Source organism: Papilio machaon, chromosome 16 (genome assembly GCF_912999745.1).
Source record: "Papilio machaon chromosome 16, ilPapMach1.1, whole genome shotgun sequence".
Taxonomy (NCBI): domain Eukaryota; kingdom Metazoa; phylum Arthropoda; class Insecta; order Lepidoptera; family Papilionidae; genus Papilio; species Papilio machaon.
This window is the reverse complement of record NC_060001.1, coordinates 1,144,939-1,171,234: the sequence shown is the minus strand read 5'-3', so window position 1 is coordinate 1,171,234 and position 26,296 is coordinate 1,144,939. Positions and strand designations below refer to the sequence as shown.

Sequence of the window (26,296 nt, the reverse complement as noted above, 5' to 3'; positions counted from 1 at the left end):
GCAACTGTCAATGTCAAGAGATCGCTGTCATTTTGAATGTCACGATTTTCTGTGTGCGATTGTCTTAATTGATGTCCTATAAAATATGGTTATTGAAAGAGTTCACTTGTAGACCGCTTTGATTAGCCTTGAAAGAAAAAATCTAGTACTTTATTGAGTAGATTGATTATTTATTGTGCGTAAAAATGTCGAAGGAGAAAGCTGAAACTAATGGTGATTGTACAGCGGTCGTAGAGCAAACAAATGAAAAACGAATTGGTTGCACTCATTACAAACGAAGAGCTAAGTTTGTGGTAAGTAAATTGAGTACAATAATATTCTAATAATGCTTTACAAAATAAAAGACGAAGCGTAGTTTAAAATAATCAGATCTATAATTAAACACGAGACGACGTAAAATCTTTTGGATCTGAGACTGCGAAATTAGAAAACAAAGATCATGTCAACGAACTTTTAGATGATGATACAGAATTTTGGCTATTACAATATAAGTTAAGAAAATTTGGCAAACCACCCTAGAATTAGAGGCATGTTTGCAAAATTTACTTATCAGGCTAGTGCTAGTACATTATCGTCCCGGATTTGTAAAACACGTCTTGATTGTTTAATGATAACATTAGTAAATTTACATAGAAGAAATTCAGTTATCAAACAATATTTTAGGTAATTTAATATGTTATTATAATGTAATATTTAGTGTTCCATGACAGTGTTAGAATTAAGTATTTATGCAATAAATACTTCATTCTATGTATTTAGTATTTTATAACTGTGTTTAGAACTTTAAAAAAATCAAATCACTTCCACAATAGCTTTTCACCAATCCAATAAGACTTATTTAATCTTATATGATTTAATTTAATATAGTATGCAACATACAATTAGGAGATAAAATATCACACTATATTTATTATGTAACATAGTCAACATATTTGTAAATATTACTAACTAGCTTTTATCCGCGACTCCGTCCGCGCGGAATAAAAAATAGAAAACAGGGTAAAAATTATCCTATGTCCGTTTCCTGGTTCTAAGCTACCTGCCCACCAATTTTCAGTCAAATCGATTCAGCCGTTCTTGAGTTATAAATAGTGTAACTAACATGACTTTCTTTTATATATATAGATTTAGTATGAAATGTTAATTAGCTAAAGTTTCACATTATTTACTTCATTCAATCAAAACTATTAATTTACTTGTGTATTGATTTGCTTCTAAATTGATGATAAGTTGAATGTCTTAAGAATTGAAGTAAAATATTGGCAACTTTTAAAACAGAACAGATACTGTTGGTTTTAACAACACCAGTACCACCCTGTTTTGTAATAAAGTTAAATTTTTTGTGAGGTGCAAGGCAATCATTGAGATGATATTAAACTATTGTGACTCTTGTACAATAAAATGTTTATCTATGTTTGCCAGCAACTACAACATGGAATTAAAAGATAATAGTACCATAGCCTATGTCGGCTGGGGATAGTGTAGCTTCATTGTAGTGAAAAAATGTACAAATTAGTTCAGTAGTTTCGGAGCATATTCAATGCAACCAAACAATCAAATCTTTCCTCTTCATAACATTTGTACAGACTCTTTATAATATTTTATTTTAAAAACAGAGGACACAGATTCTATGAATGATGGTTATTATATATTTTTTTCTTTTTTTTATTGAGAGATAAAACAAAGTGATATTGTAAAACAAAATAAGCAAGTTATGTGACAAAGTGATTGACCAGAAATAATTTGTAATTTTCAATTTTTAGCACAATGCAGTATTTTTATTGTTATGGATTTCATTGTCATATTGCAGACGCCATGCTGCAACAAGTTCTATATGTGCCGTTACTGCCATGATGAGAAGGAACAGCACTACTTCAACCGCAAATCGGTGACGGAACTTATCTGTACGGAGTGCGATACAAGACAGAAGGTGCAAGCAGAGTGTGAGAACTGTGGTGTCAGGTTTGGAAAGGTATTGTTTTAAAGTAGTCTATGACAAATGAAATGATCAGTGGTTTTGATAAACAACTAAGGTGAAGGTTGTTAGCCTCTCTTTGATAGACATTGGAGAGTATGTACTGAAAAGGGATATTTTTCCTTCCCATCTGCTTCACGTTAAACTTAAATTATAGACTTGGGAAAGTAATAGTAGAGTTTTAAATAAGACACATTTTGGATTTCTCTCTTATAACAATTTTGATTGGATTAAAAAAGCATTGGAATGTTATCTAAACAGTCACTACATGTCAAAATATGGACTTTCCAAAGAGGGGGTAGATTGCCCTCCTAAAGAATAGAAAAATCTAATATAGATATATATATAAACTACTTCTAAATAGTAATGATCCTAAAAGCCTAGTTGTCAGTTTTTATAAAAAAAAATGGAGCAGATTAAGCATTCTCTTTGGAATTAAAAAAAAAAATTTCACTACTAGCTTCCTCCTGCCATTGCTTTGATAATCGGTTAACTCCCTTTCTCCCTTGATCGATGGTTGGCAATGCACTTGTGGCAGAGTAATTTTATGTGGCTATTATTTTATTTGATAATTTTATTTAATATTAATTTATTTGATACACTAACATGTTTAATTATTTTTTTTAATTTTGCAGTACACTTGTTTGATCTGCAACTTGTTTGATGATGAGGATAAGCGTCAATACCACTGCGAAGGATGCGGTATCTGTCGTGTTGGCGGTCGCGACCGGTTCTTCCACTGCGAGCGCTGCAACATGTGCCTTCCTGTACAGCTGCAGAGAGATGGACACAGGGTAAGGACTAAGTATGACCTGAGGTGGGGCCATGGGTAACGGGACAAGGTGGGGATTAGTAACTGGTGCTATGTTACTACAAAGACTGTGAAACTAGTTTTTGAGAGTTCTAGTGATGTCAATTCTCTTCAGAGGTTTTCTAAAATCTGTTTTCGACGGGAGATTTCTTTTTAAAATGAGATATAATATATATTAGGTTATTGGGAGTAATTTCTCAAAGTTCTTGTAATAATTTCGAATAAGTTTGGAGTTTTGTGATAGGGTAAGGTATTCAATTATTTTCTTCTTTACTTAGCAAGATGAAGTAACGTAACAATTTTTTTGTATTCCAGTGCGTTGAGAATGTGTCCCGGTCAAATTGCCCGGTGTGCCTGGAGGATATCCACACGTCTCGCATCCCGTGCCACATCCCCGACTGCGGACACTTGCTACACCGACCCTGCTTCGAGCAGCTGCTGCATTCAGGACACTACGCCTGCCCAACATGCCAGACTAGCATGATTGATATGTCCAATGTAAGTGACCTCTGACCCACATAGATTGTATACCAGATTACAGCTCTTCTTAGACTGGTTTTTTACTTTATATCGCGACTCATAGGGACCCTTCTTATAATCACGTGTTGTTTTTAGCAACCTTTTGAACCCCATCCCCTCCTGTGACATACGGTATGGTAACTACTCCTCCCCGTTAACCTAAAATCACGTTTATTTTTTTACTAACACGAATACGTCATCAGTAACGAAATAAATACAGGTGATATGTTATTTTAGGCCTCCCACTCCCTTCACGTGATGTTTTGCTATTTTTCTCGGAACTCCTCCCCTCCCCTTCCCATTCGAGCCTCACTTGATTAATGGACGAACCCTAAGAGCCTTCGGTTTAAAGCAGTGATTATCAAACTTATTTCTTTTACCGCCCCCTTTGAAAATTAATTATTTTTCAGGGCCCCCATTTTAATTTACCCCTAAAACTTAAAAACCACAATTTCATTACTTTAATTATATTCAACGCTCCCCATTTTTTTGAGCCCCTTAACGCCCCCCTCTAGGTTTCAAACGCCCCCAAAGGGGTGTTATCGCCCACTTTGAAAAACACTGCTTTAAAGGATGATTGGTTTCAGAAAGTGAAATAGTCATTTTAATTCTTAGTTAATTAATTACTATTACTTAGTCAAATAATGTCTGATTTGTTTATAAATTTAAATAAGAGTTAATTTTCCTTTAGCTGTGGACGTACCTGGACTCTGAAGTGGCTGCGACTCCAATGCCACCAGAGTATGCGGACTACAAGGCAACTATACTCTGCAAGGACTGTCACAAGGTGATTATATAACCCTAGGCTTACACTGACACATTCATACAAACATATTTTCCATCTTTTTTCTTTGAGACTGAGATATTTATATGTTTTTCATAAAATGTTCCGCATCTATGGCAAATTTCATCTAGATCCATTTTGGAGATACTTTCAAACATCCATACATCCATCTAAACATACGCATTTATAATATTAGTAAGATTTTGCTTAACATAGTAGTATTTTTTTGCCTAATATATATTAAAACAATTGCTAGACACATTAGTAACCTCCAGAAGACAGGGTATCTTTCGAAGATTCCCCCCCCCCATACAATAAAAAAGACATTAGTAAAAAAAAATCTTGCTTGTTTTGCAGCTGTCGACGGTGAAGTTCCACGTGGTGGGTCTGAAGTGCCAACATTGCGGCGCCTACAATACTTGTCAGACCAATGGCTTCCACAAGTTAGTACTCTTCTTATATATTGTTACATTGTAGAAAGAATATTTGTTTAATGAGACTGTAAATGTTTATTTTGTACTAGTTGTTGACCGCGACTTCGTTCATACGATATAAAAAAAAAAATTAACTTTGTGTTTTGCCGGAATGTGTTCTACATATATGCCAAATTTCATCAAGATCCATTGAGCCGTTCCGGAGATAACAAACAAATATCCATCCATCCAAACTATCACATTTGTAAGAAGTACAGTTGTAAGAAAAAAATCTAGTATGTATATAGAACTAGCTTTTACCCGCGACTCCGCGCGGAATAAAAAAATAGAAAACGGGGTAAAAATTATCCTATGTCCGTTTCCTGGTTCTAAGCTACCTGCCCACCAATTTTCAGTCAAATCGATTCAGCCGTTCTTGAGTTATAAATAGTGTAACTAACACGACTTTCTTTTATATATATAGATAGATTAATGCTGAATTAGAATGTATAATTTGGTATGTAGGGAATCTGGCAGCTCGGAGACAGCTGAGCCTTCTGCCTCCTCCACATCCGCGGCGCCCCCATCACCTCCAGCCTCCACCACCTCCGCCTCCGCCAGCTCCAGCACTGGCGATTGCTCGCTGCCGCGCGCCTCACCGCTGGACGAGCCGCCGCAAGCCTGACGCGACACAATCAGTGACATCTAGCAGCAACACTGTTTAACAGCGCCATCTATTTACAATTTAACAACTAAAACTTCTGTCGGCGCCATCTATTTTCAAATTTACAACTAAAACTACTGTCAGCGCCATCGATTTTCAACAACAACTAAAACTACTGTCAGCGCCATCTAGTTGCCATTGACATAACGTGAAAAATAGTATGCAATAGCTGATAATGAGTGGAATATAATCTTGTAAATAATATTAACAAGAGAAGATATCGTCAGTCTCTAACGCAGTGTTTCCCAAAGTGGGCGATAACTCCCCCTTGGGGGCGTTTGAAACCTAGGAGTGGGCGATAAGGGGCCCAAAAAACGAGGGGCATTGAAATTAATTAAAGTAATGAAATTGTGGTTTTTAAGTTTTAGGGCTGAATAAAAATTAGGGGAGCTCTGAAATATAATTGATTTTCAAAGGGGGCGGTGAAAGAAATAAGTTTTACAATCACTGAGCTAACGCGAAGTATGATGTAAGTTTATTTTGGGGCGCCATCTATGAATAACATTTCAACAACTCCGTCCCACTTATTTGACGCACGCACAATTATATTTTATTAAATAAATACAAAGATTAGAATTTAGCGTCAGTTTGTAAAATCCCGGTTGTTGTGTTGTAGATTTAACCATTAAATTATTAACTTCTGAAGATAGTAAAATAGTTGTCTCCGTTTGTTTTAAAGAGAGTGAAAGAGTAGACACTATTTTGTTATGCGTTTTCGACAATTTTTTTTTTCTTTAAAGAAAGCATATCTAGAAACTAGATTTTTATGAATTACATAAAAAAAATAGTAAAGATTCGTAATAAAGCTAGTTCACTTAGGAAACTCAACATATAACCTAGGTATTTCAACATTCTAGATAATAAATTAGACCTGGCGTTCCACAGTGCCTGCAAACTATGTTTTTGTACATTATGTAATTTAATATGTAAGCTTCATTAATAGTATATAAAGAGTTATTATAAATTAATTTATAAGTTATTTAAGATTTTAAATATACATTGATTTATAAAATTGTATGGATTTAGTGACGTAAAACTTTTTTTTCATTTGATTACTAAACAGTTTTATTTGTTATTGAAATGAACTATACATATATAATTGCGAAATGCAACTTGAAAAGAAATGTTAAATATAATAAATGATTGCATCTAAATGTGTTATTTTCTTTGTAATTATATAAAAATTAGTTTTTTTCTGTGATTTTACAGACATGTGATTTTAAAAACTTTAATTCTTCATACATTAAATTTTATCCTTTTTTTTGACGCCATGTTTTGATACGGCATTGATTTTGGGTCGAGTCTATTTTAACATATCAAAGTAAATTTAAATAATCATTTAGGTGATAGGTTAAATATAAAAGTGATAAAAATAAATATATAATTTAATTTAATATTTAAATATTTACGTAACAGTGTGAAATCGTCTTAAGCGATGACCATAGTTTTTTTTGTGATACATTCAAGTCTTGTTGACTTTGATGCTCAGAAAATGCTAATATTATTATTATTTAGTTGTAAGATTGTATAAAACTTGTAATACATTAGTAATTACTTAAGACATCTTTTGTCTGAAAACATGCGAGTTTGAAAATTACGTTGGGTAATTATAGAAATGTTGAAAATTGGACACAACATGCTTTGTATAATAAAATATATATATTTAATAAAGATTATAACTAATTATTTGTTTTTTTTTTTATTTTAACCATTTATTTTCATTGTTTTTTTTTAAAAGAAAGTCAAAATAAGACAATTATAAATAATATTTTTTATTGTTGACAATTAAATTATAATAAATGCTAGAAGATTACAAAATAAACTTAATAAAAAAATATATTTCAAATACAAAAAAAATATGAAAATTAAATAAATACATCTCGTATCCAAGTATAAAATGCGATAAGTTCAATAGGAACATTTTTTTTACTAACCCTGTATTATGATTTTTTCTTTGCCACATCTTTGTTAAATGCTACTTGGATCAAAACCGTCACCTTGATTCAATTACATTATTTAAATGTACAGTTAAATATTTACATTAAATATAAATTTAAATACGTCATATCTTAGAACGGTATGGTAACAGCCGCCATTGTGACTGAATAATATCTTTATTGCTCTCAATCTCACGTAGTTTTGTTTCATCTGTGGAATAAAAAGGATTACAGGTAAAAACTAATGACAAAAGCTGCATTTGGATGAAGATTGTGATTGTTTCTAACGCCTCTTCCGCCAAATTCACTTCCCCTTCCCATCCTTTCCTAATAAGAAAGGGGTGGGAAGGGAAAGAGGACTAAAATTAGTCCTCCGACACCACACTCATCAGACTGTACGCGGAATTACTTCAACTTGACGTCTGTCTTCTGTGTGGTTGTGGTATTTCACCGGACGCGGCCAATTCGTGCACCTTAAATAAATTGTTGTTACGGGATCTACCACTTAAATACTATGATGGAGATTACTGACCTCTATCTATCATGAAGTTCCTGAGGAGTCTGACGAAGACGCGCGCTGGCACCGCCATATTGATGTAAGGGTAACAAGCTCCGGTCTGCGTCTTTGCATTGCTCACAATGACCCCCAGCACCTCCGCCCGAACATTGCCCAGTCGGAATATCGGACCTCCGCTGTACAACAAATCTCTTACAAATAATGAAATCTAAGGATTTTCTTAATAAATGATTGGAGAAGAAAGTTTCTATCTTAAGATTTTCTGTCCTAGACTATGTAGAGGGGAATTAAAAAAAACTTAATAAGTAGCCTATGTGTTCTTCTAGACTATGTTTTACATCTATGCCAAATATCATCAAGATCCTGAGCTATTCTGGAGATACATTCAAAGAAATATCTATTCATCTAAACATTTGCATTTATAATATTAGTAAGAAGTAGACTAAACAAAGATATTGTGGTCCACTATCATATCTGCAACTATAACAATCAGAAAGACAGACAAAGATTCACTTTCTCACTTCTACAATCCAGAATAAGAGAGACCAATAACGATATCAGGGATTACACATCGCTTATTGCAAAATACCAATAGAAGAAGTAAAAGACCTGAATCCTGACTGCACACAGCAGGAGGTCTGCAGCATGGAGGGTGCGGCGTTGTTGACATGTCCGCTGGTGACTGTTGGCCGCAGAGACGACAGGTTGTCTTCACTGAAGTACGGGTATCCGGCCGCCACCACAGACTCACCTGCAATACCACTTACCGTCAATATATAAAGCTGTCACGATCTCCAAGGGAAAGATTTCAGTGTTACCCTTCTCTGCCGGCTCCTCGGCGAAGACTGCGGGCAACAGATGTGTCCAGTGCTGAGGGTTGCTGTACAACAGCGCGAGGTCGTACGCCTTGTCGTCTGCCGTCTTGTACCGTACTATTGCTGTCTCCTTTGTACCTTGACAGTACAGTGACACTTTGTATATTGTGTGCTGGAAGAAATATTTTTTACTTAATGTTTTATATTGATTAACCATAGAAAAGAACAAATAATTTATATTGTTTCGTTGCTCTCTTTCTTTAACTTCGTTTCTTATATCTATATCTCTATCTTGTAACAAAATGTACGCATATTTGACTTGTCCTTGAAAATGTTTTGATTATTTGTAGTGAACATATTGCGTACATTTTTGACGACGTGTGCGCATGTGACGACGTACCCCCCGCCGAGGTACACACCCGCACCCCACGCGGCGCCGCACCGCACCAACACCGTCGTGCGGTCGATGCGATCTGAAAATTAACACCATTTGATTTCGAATCAACTTCACTTATCTTTTCTCAGAAAGTATACACACACATTGGTACATGGCAGGATTCGAACCCAGGACCTGCGGATTACAAGTCAAGTGCTTAACCCTTAAGCCACAGACGCTTTGAAAGTCTAAACTTTCGTATTTATATTAGTATGGAAGTCTGAAAGTATATTTGATAGAGACCCTGTTGTCAGTTGTTGTGACATACCCAGGGTATCCGTATATCTTGAGGCGGGGGGTCGGGGCAGGTGTGTGGGGGGTGCGGGGGGTGCGGGGGGCACACGCAGTTTGGCGGCCAGCACCGCGCGCAGCGGCGCCGCCAGCGTCAGCCCCACCCACTCGCCGCGCCACCACGACACGCTGCACACCACCGCACCCACCAGCTCGCTACTGTACACACAAGAAAACTACACTAATGATCAGTCAAGATATGTTTAATTACTATGAGAAATATAAGTAAGACGCTAAATTGCGTATAAATGTCATTAGACTCATTCGTTGTGAATTTCTCGCACGACGGACCTACCGACCTTCCTACCTTTTACAAACGGGCACACTATAAGGATTGAATGAGTGAGCGAGACATGTATTTGTCAACTAAAATTATAAATTCGACTCTTTCCATCTCATTGGGCTTCGATAATCAACTTTTCCGCCGCCCGCTTGCCCCTTATCTTATTAAAAAAAAACTTTAGACACTTTTGGGTCGGTACTATTCATGTTGACTGTGATAGTAGATATTTTCTATTTCAATCTAGAAATATGTGTACACTTTCTGACATACGTGGGACCTTCAGAGAAGACGGGCCCACCCTCAGAGCCGAGCGCGGTGGCGGCGTCGGTGAGGAGCAGGGAGGGTCGCCGCCCCACCACGCCGCACACCGAGCCCCGCGTCACCGCGTTCAGGAACACCTGCACACAAACGCTTACTCACATTACAAAGTAAAAGGTCTCCAAACATCTATATTAAAACCGTAATGTATTTCGGCAATGGTATGGCCAAGCCATGGTATTTTGTACTGTTTGATTTTTCATTTTGGTAAAAAAAAAGTTGGAGCAAAGTAAAACCTATCTAGCGATTTCAATAGAAATCAGTCAGCAGTGGAAATTGACGGTGACGTTAATTTAAATTCTACTTCCACAAAATACCTCGCATCCGAAAGGCGTGGACTGCACTTCAATGAGTGCGCCGCGCTCCGGTGGCGGTCGCACCAAGTCCAGCAACTCTGACAGCGGCCGCAGTGTTTTCAAACCTGGCAACATTAACTCAAGCACTGATAATTATAAATGGACTGGCTTAAAAACCTAGACTTATTTGATGAGCGGTTTGTGGTGGCGGTGTGGATTTGAACTAATGATATAGATAGAATCAATAGGCGCATTTAAATTGGAAGGAACCATTTTTATAACCGCCTATCCATTTTTAGAGATCAGTGGACTCAAGGTTTCATCTCTGCTTTCATCTGGATTAAGGGACTGCTTAAGTAAGCATTACAATATCTTTAGATACCTATAGGTAGGCTTACCATAATTACGAAGAACCAAATCGGGACGCAGAAGAGAAAGAGGCTCATTTTCATTTTGCTTTTCGCTTAATTTGCGTTTTTCATATTTGAAATGCAATCAAAATTTTTATGAATTGAAAACGCGAAATTATATTGAAAAAAACAGCGCGGGGGAACGATTGATTGGGGTGTCGGTGATGTTCAAGTTTGACCGGGACGCCGGGACTGGGATCTCAAACCGGGACTATCCCGGTCCAACCGGGACGCATGGTAAGCCTACCTATAGGGGCACTGGCTGAATATATTTTTTCATAAATACGTGACGTTTTCCTTCATTGTCAAATTTGCAGTTCGCAAAATGTCTTGCGGCTGCGAAGAAAAACCTTGGCGTAATTATTACAGATATTACGATACGCCCGATGGATGTGATGTTGGAAAGAAGGTAAATTTGAGCAAACACGAAAAAATTAACGATTTTACAGATGTATTTAATAACTATTGCGTCAAATTTTACGAACATCCATTCGCGCAATTTTTGCTTCACATACTAGTTTAAAAATATGTTAATGTTTTAGATTCTAGTAACAAGCAGGTATGGGACGATAGCCGGTATGATTTTTGCTACATATGACGTGCTGATGTTTTCGCACGCAGTCGGCTTAGTTCCAGTGTTAAAAAGGTATTCATTAAACATGCCAATATTGACAATATCGTCACACAAAGGTTCATACTGTCAAATATTTTGACAAAACACGTAAACTTTAAGAAATTTATCACTAACTAGCTTTTACCCGCGACTCCGTCCGCGCGGAATAAAAAAAATGCACACAAGATAAAAAAAGTTCCTATGTCCGTCTCCTAGTTCTAAGCTACCTCCCCATCAATTTTCAGCTAAATCAGTTCGACCGATCTTGAGTTATAAATAGTGTAACTAACACGACTTTCTTTTATATATATTAGGTCCTTACATATGAAATTGGCGTTTTGTATGGGAGGAACAAAAAGTCGAATATTTTTTAATATAATATATTTAATTAATCAAAGTATGGACCATTATTTTCTATGCACTTTTGCCATCTCATAGGTAGTTCATTGATCCCTTTACTAAAAAAATCAGTCGGACGGGAATCAATAAAATCTTTGAAGGCGATTTGGAATGCCCCATCGGAGTTGAATTTTTTCCCTTGCAAGAAGTTATCCAAATTTCGAAAAAAATGGTAATCTGTTGGAGTAAGGTCTGGGGAGTACGGAGGATGTCTTAGACTTTCCAATTGAAGCTCTTCTAATTTAGTAGCCGTCTGTTGCGCAGTGTGTGGTCTAGCGTTGTCGTGAAGCAGCAGTGGCGTGGAGCGATTGACCAGCCTAGGTTGTTTAGCCGCTAGCTTTTCCATCATGGTTTGCAATTGCTGACAATAGACATCAGCCGTAATAGTCTGGCCAGATTTGAGAAAACTGTAATGAACAATACCGGCACTAGTCCACCAAACGCTTACAAGTAACTTTTTTGGGGTTACTTTTCGCTTGGGGCAGGATTTGGCTGGCTGGCCAGGATCCAACCATTGCGCTGAGCGCTTCCGATTATCGTAAAGAACCCATTTTTCATCACAGGTAATGATTCGGTTTAAAATACTTTCATTATTGTGCCGGTTTAGTAATGTAACGCAACAGTCGACGCGCGTTTGCCGGTTTGCTTCAGTCAATTCGTGAGGTACCCACCTTTAAGCTTTTTAATCTTCCCAATTTGCTTCAAGTGAATTAAAACAGTTTTATCACTAACATCGCAGCCTGCAGCTAACTCGGACGTGGTTTGCGATGGATCCGCTTCCACAATAGCCTTCAACTCTTCATTATCAACTTGAGTCTCAGGCCGTCCACGGGGCTTGTTCTGCAGATCGAAATTTCCAGAACGAAAACGTTGGAACCAAAAACGAACTGTGTTTTCTTTTGCAACACGACCGCCATACACAACATTCACCCTTCGAGTCGTTTCCGCAGCACTAGTGCCACGGCGGAACTCGTAAACGTAAATAATGCGATATTTTAAGTTTTCCATTTTGTAAAATGAGTGACGCAAACAGAAAAAAACAGAAGAAAAAAAACAAATGAATGACGGTCATCGAACCACAAATACATGAGTCTATAGCTGTACAAATTTGAATTTGGAATTCCTTACCAAAGAGGAGAAATTCGTGATTAAAGTGGCCAGTACGAAAAACGCCAATTTCATATGTAAGGACCTAATATATATAAGATAGATAAGGGAGACCACTTAACGACTGATAAGTCAATAACGGCCGTATACTGAAATTAAATTTTAAATTAATGAGACTGAATGTGCTACAAAGATAAAGGAAGACCGAAGAAAATATGGATGGATTTCGTGAAAGAGGATATGCGTAAGAAGGGGGTAAATTCAGATATAACGGCTGATAGAGATGTATTGAGGAGTAGTACATACTATGCCACCCCTCCATAGGGATAAGGGCAGGTTGTTGAAATAAAATTTTAAATATGCAACAGCGCCTTAAATGATAAGGCCAAGCTTCAACTCCAAGATTCCAATGAAATTTTCACATCTGTCAGATTTTAAGCTTACTTTTAGATTAGTTTCAGTATTGGGTCGTTAGTCTGTCTGTTGCATTAGGTATGCTACCCATGTGGTGCCGCTGGCGCTGATGGGCGCGACCTTCACTGTGGTGTCCAACGCCGCGTTACAAGCAAGGGAAAGGGACGACTCTTATAACTACTTTCTTGGTACGTCTAGAAGCTACGGCGAAAGGCTTCATTACATACTCAGAATTGTTCGTAGTGAAAATTTCTAGTACTAGAGTAATACTAGAGTTATAATAATTGTCTTCTATCGTCGTAGTGTTACCATTTCCAATCAATCTGAAAGAACTTTCTTCTGCACTACATCATATCTGCATTTCATATCAGAATATATATCTACAGGAGGTTTTGCTTGCGGGCCCATCTTGGCAGCGTACCTTCGGTCAAAGCACGCCATCTTGCTTGGCGGTCTGGCGCTCGGGATCATTGGGATGATAAAGAAGGAATCCGTCATCCATAACTACACTCTCTTCCCTATCATACAGTCACACTTAGGAAGTATCACCGCTTGGAGGCATGACAACACTTTGACCAAGGATCCTCTTGAAGGTAGATGTCGCACATAAAACTTTAATTGCTACTTAAATGGTAATTTTGACACTAAATATACACTAAGAGCGGCTCTCAGTGATCTCTTAATGTTACAAAAGATTACAGTTGTTTGTATTGAGTGGAAGTGCCTTGTTCCGATTGTGTTTTTGGTTTTTCGTATCCTTATTAGAATATACTTTTTTTTGCAGAACTTCGTCACACTTGTGGAACAAAACAGCAAAGATGTAATTAAAACAAAGATTAAAAACATATTATGAGGTTTTATCTCTGCTCTTTATTTCGCCTTTACATAAATACTAGCTAACGTCCGTGACTCCGTCCGCGTGGAATTATAATAAAACTTAAATAGTAGCCTATGTGTTCTTCCACACTGCTCTACCGCTATGTCAAATTTCATTGAAATCTATGCAGGCTTTCTGGAAATTCCTTCTAACAAACATTCATCCAACGAAATATTCGCATTTATAAAATCAGTAAGATAAATGTTTTAGAAAAGGATCTCCACGCTTCGGATGACAGTTGTCCTTTTCTGTTCTGGTACATTCAGCGTCAAGTAAAAACGTAAGTTACGTAGAAAATCAGATGAAGTCTACTGACCTCGATTGTCACTCTCCAAGTCTATGAGCACGAAGACTGAGAGCAGCGCCTTGCCGAGCGGCGTCTGGCGCTCGAGGTCACCATCGCGGTGACCTACCGTCCAGCTGTACAGCACGTCGTCCACACACCGATCCAGCACCGGGCACTGCCACACGTGACAGATCCTAACAACAGATTTGTCTCTTTCAATAAAAGTTGACAAACGAACAAACAGTCATCTGATTTCGTAAAAAAAGTTAATGTACATTAGAGGTGATGAACATGAAGAGGTTATCTTCCGTTCCTGTCCAACTTTACTTCCCATCTTTTTTTTATTAAAAAAAGAAAGGGGAAGAGGTCTTAGTGACTTAGTGGATGTAAGAGAAATCTAGTATGAAGCAAGCATCTGTGGGTCTAGCACGAACGTTTGCAACAAACGTCAATGTCAAAATTAGTATGAGGTTAGTAATTAACTTATATAGAAACGACTAAAACACTCACGTATATATATCCGGTGTCATCACCGACTAGTTTCGAGCCCTACGGGGGCTCTTCATCAGGGTGAGTGGGATTGGTATTATTTCGCGGACGCGGCCCGTCGCTCACGTCACGTCAGTGACGTAGTATATAAGTTAGTGATAATGTCTCACGAAAGTTTGAATAGGTTAGTAATTATCGTACTAGACCCACTGGTTCTTCAAATCGTGATTTTCTACTGTCGAAATATAGTAGACCTAAACTATAATTTTCTCTCAATCCCAAACTATGTTTAAGAATGGGCTACGAACTGCTGTCACTATTGTTACATACTTTATTATGCTTCGATAGTTCTGAAGTAAAAACAAACATACCTGCCAGTTAGAACTCTAATCTGGTAACAGCTGTGTTCAAAATCAACGTCATTATCTAAATTCCTTTCTCTACTAAGTTTCTCAACTCCTTCGTAAATATTTGGTACTTTGGATTGTTTCTTTTCACATGTCACGTATATTTCTGGTAGTTTGTCATAAAATTCTTCATTCAAGATGGGTTTCCCTTTAGCATTCTTTATAATATTTGCTTCTTTAAGAGGTGAGAGAATAGACCCGTGGGTTAGGACCCAACGCTTAGAAAACTTAATTCCAGATGCTGCTACAGTCAGTATATTAGCTAGTTCCCCGTCGTCAGAATAATTGTAAGATACCATCACACCTTCCACCGACATTTTTGAACCTGGAAAAGATAATAAAAATATTTAAAGAACCATTTATACTTTTTACAAATTTTCATCAGCTTATGGTTTCAAATAAAAATATTGAAACACGAAATACATATGAAGTTCGGTAAACTGATTTGATTCTGATTTAATACCAAAGGTTTTTTTATTATAAAACTAGCTGTAGCCCGTGACGTTCGCGCGGCTTTAAAAAAAAAACTTAATAAGTAGTCTGTGTGTTCTTCCAGACTATGTTCTACATCTGTGCCAAATTTTAACAAGATCGGTTCAGACGTTCCGGAGATACTTTCCAACATCCATCCATCCATCTAAACTTTCGCATTAAGAAAATTGATTCTATGCACAAACCTCTTATTAGACGGCACTTCGCGTATAACAAAATGAATGCAAAAAAATATCTTATCCAAGTAACTCCAGGTACGTAAAGCTTATTATTAATTAAACCAGTTGTGTTTGAAATTAGTAATCGCATACGCTACATTTTTTGCACAATTGAGCCAAATAAGGAAGTTAATCTTGTGTGGAGATGTTATCAAAAAGACATTTCAGGATGTGTTCATTACAAGAAGTAGCTAGTATGAATATTGCGACACGGGCCTATGTAACGTTATCGACAAAATATGTCTAAATTTATATTAGACTAGCTTTTACCCGCGACTCCGTCCGCGCGGAATAAAAAAATGCACACAAGATAAAAAAAGTTCCTATGTCCGTCTCCTAGTTCTAAGCTACCTCCCCATCAATTTTCAGTTAAATCAGTTCGACCTATCTTGAGTTATAAATAGTGTAACTAACACGACTTTCTTTTATGTATATAGAAGATGATAATTGATGATAAAATTTATAGATTTGTTAGTGTACTTTATGACCGGTAGAGGGGCCGAACAAATTTTAACACAAATGTTGTCGATAACATTATGAAAACGGCTTCACGAATATTCGTGCTAGGCTCTTAGTTAATTCATTTTTGGGTTTCGACTGCAGTAACTTTGTATGGACACATATTGCTATCTCTTATTTTTCTTTAAAAAAAACAGACAACAATATTCATACAATATACAATATTCATACGTCACTGGATTTCAAACCCGCGTTTAAATTCGAAAATTATTTATTTGAGCTTCGGTCAAAACTAGTATTTTTGTTGACAGTCAAATATACCTTAATTATAAAAAAAAGCTTTTACCCGCGACTCCGTCCGCGCGGAATAAAAAAAATAGAAAACGGGGTAAAAATTATCCTATGTCCGTTTCCTGGTTCTAAGCTACCTGCCCACCAATTTTCAGTCAAATCGATTCAGCCGTTCTTGGGTTATAAATAGTGTAACTAACACTACGACTTTCTTTTATATATATATAGATATAGATTTGCAAGTACTTAATTTTACTGATATTATGTTTTTCTAACCAACCCGAACCTGATTATTAAAAGGTAGTCACTTTAACCGCTGAACTAAAGGGTTGTTTCAATTCTGAATAACACATTCTAAAAACTAATATGAACATTTGAATTGAACATTTCTATTACCAACATTATAATCTCAACTATGACGCCTAATCTTCTTACAACGTATTCATACAACGACGATCACAATCATATGACAATATTTTCGTTTTACATCGCGTGTTTTCTTCACAATTCATTGATACACTTCTAATAAATACCGTAATGTGTACTATACGTTGCTTAAATTACGTACTTCTTATTCGTAATAAAAAGATGGCGCAAAATGTATGACAAATTTGCGGCACATAAACACACCCTTTGAAATGAAAGTAATGAAGTATATTCAGCGGGTGGTCGATGGCTGCAATTTGTTCTAGTATAAAAAGAGCAAGCTATTTCGAATCAACCGAACTCTACCAGTGACTCAGTTCACAGCAACACTTACTAATTTCACACTTCACATCACATCAAGCAAGGTACGTTTTTTAAAAAATACATACGAATTAAATAAAGTTTTTTATAGATTAATCCAATATTTAATTTCACAATGCACATTCAAGTTTCCGTAGTGTAGCGGTTATCACGTGTGCTTCACACGCACAAGGTCCCCGGTTCGATCCCGGGCGGAAACAGCAATTTTTTTTCGTACCAAAAAATTACTTATGTAGGGGATGGGTGAGAGATAAGCCGAATTGGCCTAGTAACAACACCAGGTATTTGATTAACCGTTACAACCAAAGCAAGCGGTTATTTTATTAAGTTAGGCCGTCACTAGCGCAAGCAGCCTATATTAAGAGAAGGAGCTATTCGCTTTATATAATTAGTCACCAGGCGGCAAGCTAATATATGCAAGGCAGAATCGCTCTTAGAACACTCTTGATGTCCTTAATCCAAACGTTTACATAATAAATGAATTAAGTAAAACCATACGACATTCGTCACCGCTTTATAAAACATATGTGGCGCCATCTATGATTCGTAGTCGGAACTAATGGGTTGTAGTACTATTGCGGACAGCGTCATTCGTATTATGTTGGTGTATTTGTTACACTTATATAAAATAGTTCAAAAATATTTTTTCTAAGCTTTGTTACAAATTTCTTTTAAACGTAAAACAACGATGTTGTGACAAATTTTATAAACGTCACAAAATTTGGCATCAAAATGCACGAAAAATGAAAGTCTTCCTTCGAGCCGGATTTGAACCAGCGACCTATGGATGTCTTTGATTTACCACTACAGTCCACCGCTCTACCAACTGAGCTATCGAAGGTTGAGTAAATAATTTGAAAATGTAGCTCAATATATTATAAACCATTTTATTCTTAAAGTTTTTAATAAATATTAACAAAATTTTAATAATCCAAATAATAAATTATTGACCACTTAAGATATTTAATGATTATTAAAAAAAAAAGTCACTTAAAAAAATATGATCATCTTAAAAAGTTTACATTATTAAAGACATAGATAACCTGGCAACTTTATCACAAACGAAAGAATATTAACCTAGGTCGTTTACCCAATTGCTTCCCATTTCATTGCAATATTTATATTTTTAAACATTATTCGGAAACATAACGAAATATTATCAAGAGACTGATGAACTTCATTTATGAATAGCAATTAAGATAAAACTTTTATATGTTTACAGTAGATACGTTCATTTTTTTATTTTCGTAATCTCTTTATATATCTTACAATGCACTCAATAGAAGGGCAACGGTCAGTTTCTACTGAAACATCTATTTTATTCCTTTAATCTCTTGTTATAACTATATTTTGGCAGTGAAAACTGACTTTAAATAAAAATAATCCTTTATAATCTCTTCATAATTAATTGAAGGTTTAATCTTTGTTCGTTTATTTGATTTTGTAATCTACTAGTATTTGTATACCAACTGATAATTAGCACGAGCTTATATGATTCTTACATTTTTGTGATTACAATGTAAATATATGATGTTAACTAAGATCTAGGTCATACAGATATGAACTGGTTATAGTTTAAACAAGACTTAATTAAATCACCACTAAGAGATAATGATTAGTAAAGAATATTCAGAGCTATACTAGTTTATCACTTACTATCTGATAGGTAAAGGTTAGGAACAATAACTCTTCAAATAAATTCTTCTGACAAGAATTCCGTTAATTTTTTCATGAGGCCAGAAATCGAACGATACGATTTCATTTTAATTCTAAATTTAAATTTGTTAAAAAAAATTGATATTCTATATTTAAAATATAGAAACAAAAAACGATCGCTCAATATGAACGCATCCTTTATTTTAATTGGGCTGTGCCAATAACCGCGAAAATATAAATGGATAGTGCGGTTATCGGATGTGTTTTGTTTTGATGAATCATTACACGTTTATTGCTCGGAATTTGCCATTCGAGCAATAATTTAATAGTAAATAAGTTGTTGTTATCACTATGTTAATACTACAGCTTGTGGCCGGCACAGTTCACAGTCGGTCAATACACTTATTTGACTCTGAATTTTATTTAAGTGATAAAAGTAAAAATGCAATCGAATGCGATCGGCCAGATTCAACAAAGGAACACAGCTCAGCGTACAACTTTTCAAAGAGTCGCGCAACATGTCATTTTTGATAAAAAAAAGAACTTGTGAATATTAACTATTTTTTATGGTATATTAGGAACAGTAGGGTAGACGAGCCTCAAAGACGTAATCTACTCTATGACACATGCTGACTCGCGATTGGCGGGAAATGATGGTGTGACAGCCGCGCCCCGAACATGTACCCGTTTTAATTTATAACATTCGCGCCTTTCTTTTTTTAAACATTTTTACATACACGTTTTGAAAAACTTATAACTTGCTAGTTATTTTCAATTGGATTCTTTTTGCTTTTATCTCTTAAAAATTACATAGTGCATTACGTTATTAAACGTTATTAATTTCTGTATGTGTCATTTATCGTTTATTAAAATATTAAAATACATAAAATAAAAACAGTATTTATTTATATGCAGCCAATTCAATTACCTCAATGCTTATTGCGGTAAATCCTTGGTCGAATTCGAGCGTGCAATCAAACCATATGTCAGAACACACAAATAAATGATGGTAGCAAACATATTAGCGGTACCAACCTGTTCTAACTGGTTTTATTTCGAAATTACACTGAAATTCAATGTGAAGGAACAGTTTTTCTTAATAAAGATTCTATTTCGTATTCATATCTGAGTTCCAAAACACATTGGTTAATATTTTTTCTATGGTGTATATTGTAGTTTCTAGCTAGTTTGTAGGTGTATACAAGTATGTAAGTTAAAAATAATGGTGGCGTTCGTTCACAACTGTTCCTGTGTGAAACGGAAACGGTCCGTTTTAAAGCTTCGGACATGTTCAACCGATCCAATTGAAAAAACGAGCGAGCGTGAGTAATCCGGGATCCGGTCCCGTGACTCCACAATTCTCTTCGCTGCGGGCTTTTGTTTCGTCCGTACCAATTACCAGACTGTTACGGCAGTAGCGCCACAACTTTCACTCAAATTGGCGGGAAAATCTTTCGTTGATGTAAAAAGATATAAATTGCCGATTCATTCCCGAAGCCCTGACAACCTCCAAAATGTTTCTCACACGTTTAGTGTTCCATAAGGAGACACAAGTGTAACGATAAGCCCACGACAATACAATAATGGACGCTCTTTTGCCTAATGGGTCGCATCCTGCACAGCCGAAGCGCAGTCCAGTCAATGCTACGAGCTCGTTTCTGGCGCTCCTCTATGCCCACGTAAGAATAATTTCCAGAAAACAGTATATCCAGCTCGATTCGCACTTCCGCTTCTGTGTCCATGATCACGTAACGTTATTGTCTACATCCTAGCGTGGGTTTTGTTTCACGAGGCACCCGTTAGCTAACACTATCGGCTGACATACGAACGATGCGACCGCGTTAACGAACGATCATGACAAACGACCGTCTACTACCGTTGTTTAACTGTTAAAACGTGTATCGGATGCAGTGTTGATGATTTAAAGTGAAAAAAATCCTATTGAATCAAGACAGAATTGTCGTTTTGCCGTGCCTTGCAACGGACATGCCTAAGTTTCAACGTCTGGCGAGCGTGAAGAAAAAGAAAACACTTTCGCCGGCTGCGACTGCGACGTTGAGTCAGTCGCACAATTACATTTACTTGATGCGATAACGTTTTAGGTGAGTGCGTTTTAGAAGCCATTAGTGCAAAGTGGGGTGTCATATTATACATTTAATAACATTCAGGTTAGTTGATTTGTGTTAATATGTTGTTTGAAATCTTACAAGTTCGTGTAAAATACGAATAACACTCATGAGGCGTCGGTCAAGGTAAGAATTAAAATATAAACGTTTGAAACCAAGTGAAATTTAATACTCGGTCCCTTTTGTTACGCATCCTTTGCAATTATAAATTTTAGTTTCAAAAAGTTAAAAATGTTGAAACGTGAGCCTTTTGAAAAAATGTCAAAATAAAAAAAAAATGTAAAAATAAAAAAGGATAAACAGTAATGTATATAATCTAAGCAGTGACCCTGATTATCGATAACATAATAAAACCTGGTAGTAACTGGTGTAAATATAATTATAGTAGAAGTTAAAACCAGACAGCTAAGTTTCTAAACAGTCAAAGGTCAAAGATTATATATGAAATTTGAAATCAGACGTGAAACTTCTAGAAGCGAAAAATATCAATTCCAACATTAAAATTTTAATCTAATAACAATTTGCAAGTAACAAAAACCTACTATACATACCTGATACGCGTTTTGTTTCCTTATTATAGGTTAGAATTATACGAAAACTATCACTTCACATTTATATTTGAGTATATTCATTGCAAATTCAAGAGCATCACTGAACATTGTGCATTCAATAACCGGTTTATATAAAGTAATGTTTTTATTTACGACTTGATTAATAAAATTGTATTTTGTCTTTAATAAGTTGTATCAGCTGATAACTTTGTAACAATAATAACTTTGATTTGCTGTGCACCTATCGGCTGATTCTTGAATCAAATCGAAATAGTCAATATCATCGTAGTACGCAATCAAATATATAGATGGCGCTTTAATTAAAAGTAAAAGTTTGAGTATTTTCGTTATTCTAAAAGATAAACATTGATAACAGCGCAAATAATTGTAAAGTCCGTTAATAAAAAGATGAAATTTATTAAGAATTTTTTATACTATAAATAAATAGTTTAGTCAAGACATCAAATTTTCACGTATTATAAACAAATTTTGTTTATACGGACGGGATAAACTCATGTAATACGGATTTTCATGCGGTTTTTACAAACATATAAATTGATTCATAAGGAAGGTTGAGGTGTACAATTCAACAAGGATTTGTCAAAATTGGATAAAAGATGACTATTACTTTTGGTAAAGACGTAATTGGTAAATTATGAGGGGAAATAAAACAGGCACGTTTGTTTCACTGCTAGTACAAACAAGGACCATTCCATTACAAGTTAAAAAGAAAAAAATATTAAGGTAAAATCTGTAAAAGCTATTATCACAAATTAAACTAACGTATACACATTTTATAGACGTACTATTTGCTTATCAGAACGATACTGGTGTGAGTTAGGGGAAAGCAAACAAAGAAAGAAATGCAAAAGAAAATTGACCCTGAATTTTGTGGTTGTGCACAGTTAATTAATTCTATGTATTTTTTTTCTATAAATGTGCTAGGAAAAGCCACAAAATAAAAGTTCAATACAGTCTGAAGCCATGTCTGGTAGTGGTATTAATTAATTTTAATAAAATGTTCAGAAATTATTAACAGTTATGACCTCGTTAAAAATTTTCTACGTAATAAAAAAAACCAATCAATTTTTTGAAAGAATTATTAATTGATGAAGCCTTATAAAGTATCAATATTCGACTTATATAAAACTTCAGCGTGAATGATTGTCCGAATTTTAACGAATTGACTTTTCGCGGTAAGCTATTGAAGTTAATTAATTGATATTTGGGATAATTCGATATTCGACACGTTTAGTTACACTGGTTCCATTTTTGAAATAATACTTTTATTAAGTTTTTTTTTCTATAATTAAAAATCAATGTTTGTATGAGTTTGTGCGTACTTAAATCACGTGACAGATTGTAATGATCTTTGGTAGCTTGTTCTAAGAACGACTGAGACAGATTGTGCCTTTAGAGATCTGAAAAAAAAATATGTTTTTTTTACTGTTAATTAAATGTTTGTAATTTTGTTTTTGACATTGCAGGTTTATGTAAAATATTGAATTGGTTTTTCTAATTAAAAAAAGTGTCTAAATCCGTTGAAGTTAATACTTTAATATGTTTACGGAAATTAATTCAGAACGGAAATTATTAAATTTTGTAACATTTGAATAATTAGTGAACCTTGAAAGTGCATTCACTTGAATGATATCATACCGGGTAATTTGCGGTAAAACAAAACGGTAGTTGGATCCGTTTCGTTGACAAGTTTCAATACAAAAACTAATAAATAAAAACGTCCCTATTTTCCTCCATACTGCGGATCACATCAAAGGGTTTCCAAAGTATTTTTCAATAAAATGACGCAATAGTTCATTGAAACGACACGACATGATTACTATTTCCTTTGACTATAGAGAAACGGACTAGGCAAAGACCCGCAGTCATATTGAATAAATTCTGCCACTTCTCGCAACGGTTGATATACAGATGCTGATCATAATTTGAATATATCTTTATACGCATACTAACTCAGAAATTTACAATTCCAGAATGAGCACACAAGCTTAGAAGTTAGGACGACAGTTAACAAGTCCTCTTTCTTAAAAATCAAAGGCTATTCCGGTTAATCCTAATGCAAATATAATCTGTCATAGTAACCTGCCATAGACAAGATAATTGACAATGACTAGACAATAAATGAATAGTTTCATGGCGGAAAAAACTAAACAGTTCACAATTTTCTTAGTAAAGCTGTGATTAATTATGTTGCAATCAAAAAAGTGAACACAAAAAAACAGTCGATCGTTTCCTGCCAGTGAGTAATTTTCTCGAAGAATCCCTTGTAATTCGGAACTGTGGTCTATATGAGGTCTTCACATTCACAACCTTCCTCTTATTGATAATTTTAATCTTACTAATATTATAAACGCGAATGTTTAGATGGATGGATGTTTGTTTGAAGGTATCTCCGGAATGAATCAACGAATCTTGATGAAATTTGGTACAGATGTAGAACATAGTCTGGAAGAACACATAGGCTACTTATTACGTCTTTTTTAATTCCGCGCGGACGGAATCGTGGGCGACAGCTCGTTTAATTTTTAACAATAATATTAAATCCCAAAATCGTTAATCATAAGTAATTCCATATGTAGCGATTTCCTTAACTTTTTTTATATGTTTCATAAAATAGATTAGTCACTGATACTATTATTTGCACAGACAGGACGTTATGATTCATATCAAATTCGGTCACGAGGAACACAAAAAGAGGAGCGGAAATGCACTTTTAACAAATTTTTAAGGAGGTATTTAATACTAGAATAATTCATCCATAGAATAATAACTGTCGAATATAATTCCATACAAATTTACTTTATAAAAACAGAGATTTTATACACATATTGTTAAGTGTTTCAACATAGTTGCAATTCACAATGACGTGACATTGTCAACCAAACGGTACACTAAAAAGAAGTATTCTTAACACCTTTACAGTTTTGATTGTTTAATTTTTCACTAATGACATTTGTATTATTGACCAAATATTTTAAAGAAACTGCTTGTAGTGTCCGCTCTATAACTACTATTATATTTGAAACAAATATATACCATGTTCGCCTAATCTGGTGATTCCTAAAGTTACCCTGGAGTCCAAGAAAGACATGGCGTACACGCCACACGACTATGGGAAAACAGACTCAAGTTCACGGAAGTAGCGGTGTTACGGCAAAATTATTAAAGTTTTGAAAGGGGTAGAAAAAGTTTAGGAATCTCTGTTCAAGTCTGTATAAGCAATTACTAATGTATTCAAGTAACGAAGTTTTTTTTCTATAAATGGATAGTATTCCTTTTATTGTATTGCGCAAGATGTTTATATTATTTTATCACAATATCGTACGATAAATTATTTATTATACGCACAGAATGTTAATTGTTGCAGTGTGGAAGAAATGTCTGCAATTATTAGTTAGGTCATTGAGTAAATGACTCAAGGTAACGGAAAACTGTCTGCAGTGTAACTAAACTGACGAAGGATTTATAGACATACATTTTGAATAATTTCAAATATAGTTAAATATTTTTAAGGTAATATTAATAAATATGAGTCATCGCAACATATTGGCAAGATAAATCTTATTTACATATACAAAAATCATGACTATCATTTTTTCAAGTTTGCGACAAATCAAACTCGAAGAAATTTAAACCAATAATATGCATATGAGAATGTTTGCTCGAATATGGGATGAACAATGCCATCCAAACTGCTAATAGACTGTGGCTCCTAATTTACAAATTCTCCACAGAATAACAATTTTGTTATTGGCGGGAAGTAGAGCTTTTATATTTCTGTGACATGGAAAAAACCTTACTCAAATCTTATTTATTTATTTAACTCTTATAACAAGTATACAAAAAAATTACTAACCGTAATTTCTGAGACCAAAATCGTTGTATAAACCATTTCGTAATTCCTTTCATTATCTTTGACATAACAGAGATCACAATGTTTTAAACGAAGATTCAAAAACTCACGCTAAAATTAATTTACATAGGTAAAGAGCAAGGACGGCGACTTATCTCTATAAGTGAACAGTCCCAGGCAATCTACATCTTACGACAAAACTTTGGTACTACAAGTTTTTTTTTTAATTTAAAATTTTAATACATAAAATGGGTGTGCACTGAACTGGACAAAACCCTTGTAATATTGTAAAAAATCATAATGTTAAAATACAAAATGTGGATGAATTTTAATAACTGACCTAAACATTTATTTACAGTCGTAGTCTTGACGTAATATAAAATGTAAAAACAATTCACAACGGAAGACATTTGCGGAAAACCACTCTATGGAATTGCAATCGGAAATTTATTAAATCATCATGACCGGTTCGCCGGTGGCAGGTGGCGCCACTATCGCTCTCAGATATGTCAACGTTTCGCGCCATTTATCATTGAAACAGATAAAAAAACAATGTTATTATTTCGATATGAGATAGAAATAAGATGATAGGGATTTTTTTTAATAAAAAAGATAAAATATCATAACATTTACAAGAAAAATTTAAGAAACCTCGTAAGAAATGTTTTTCAATAACATTTTATAGTTCATTGCGTTACGATTTACCCAATACAAAAGTGAATTCAAAACCAAATAATAGTAACCTTTATTTAACTGAGAAA

General features: G+C 35.1%; 4 protein-coding genes and 2 non-coding genes across 6 annotated transcripts in view; 4 read left to right on the top strand and 2 right to left on the bottom strand.

Moving 5' to 3' along the window:
- The first annotated feature begins 21 nt into the window (after positions 1-21).
- LOC106715731 (RING finger and CHY zinc finger domain-containing protein 1) lies at positions 22-5,479 on the top strand. The gene is made up of 7 exons (XM_045681565.1): positions 22-293; positions 1,811-1,972; positions 2,611-2,769; positions 3,102-3,284; positions 3,997-4,092; positions 4,447-4,532; positions 5,028-5,479. Exons 1-7 carry the CDS (start codon positions 186-188, stop codon positions 5,185-5,187), a joined length of 954 nt encoding a protein of 317 aa, XP_045537521.1. The 5' UTR covers positions 22-185; the 3' UTR covers positions 5,188-5,479.
- Positions 5,480-7,140: 1,661 nt separating this feature from the next.
- Positions 7,141-21,864, bottom strand: LOC106715798 (peroxisomal leader peptide-processing protease). Its single transcript, XM_045681723.1, has 11 exons — positions 21,662-21,864; positions 15,086-15,446; positions 14,256-14,419; positions 10,141-10,244; positions 9,776-9,903; positions 9,200-9,381; positions 8,862-8,968; positions 8,499-8,667; positions 8,290-8,431; positions 7,696-7,856; positions 7,141-7,374 (listed from the first exon to the last, which is right to left on the bottom strand). The coding sequence occupies exons 2-11, from the start codon at positions 15,436-15,438 to the stop codon at positions 7,289-7,291; spliced, it is 1,596 nt and encodes a 531-aa protein (XP_045537679.1). The 5' UTR covers positions 15,439-15,446; positions 21,662-21,864; the 3' UTR covers positions 7,141-7,288.
- Positions 10,779-13,686, top strand: LOC106707515 (NADH dehydrogenase [ubiquinone] 1 alpha subcomplex subunit 11). Its single transcript, XM_045681724.1, has 4 exons — positions 10,779-10,938; positions 11,072-11,175; positions 13,141-13,250; positions 13,449-13,686. Exons 1-4 carry the CDS (start codon positions 10,855-10,857, stop codon positions 13,670-13,672), a joined length of 522 nt encoding a protein of 173 aa, XP_045537680.1. The 5' UTR covers positions 10,779-10,854; the 3' UTR covers positions 13,673-13,686.
- LOC106715846 (ion transport peptide-like) overlaps positions 17,331-26,296 on the top strand; it is a 53,931-nt gene continuing 44,965 nt past the window's right edge. The window contains exon 1 of the mRNA XM_045681725.1: positions 17,331-17,372. The gene's annotated coding sequence lies outside the window, so the exon portion shown is untranslated. The remainder of the gene's footprint in view (positions 17,373-26,296) is intronic.
- On the top strand, positions 17,456-17,528 carry Trnav-cac. Its single transcript has one exon. It is a non-coding gene; the product is annotated as a tRNA-Val (tRNA).
- On the bottom strand, positions 18,082-18,169 carry Trnay-gua. The gene is given in 2 exon segments: positions 18,082-18,117; positions 18,133-18,169. It is a non-coding gene; the product is annotated as a tRNA-Tyr (tRNA).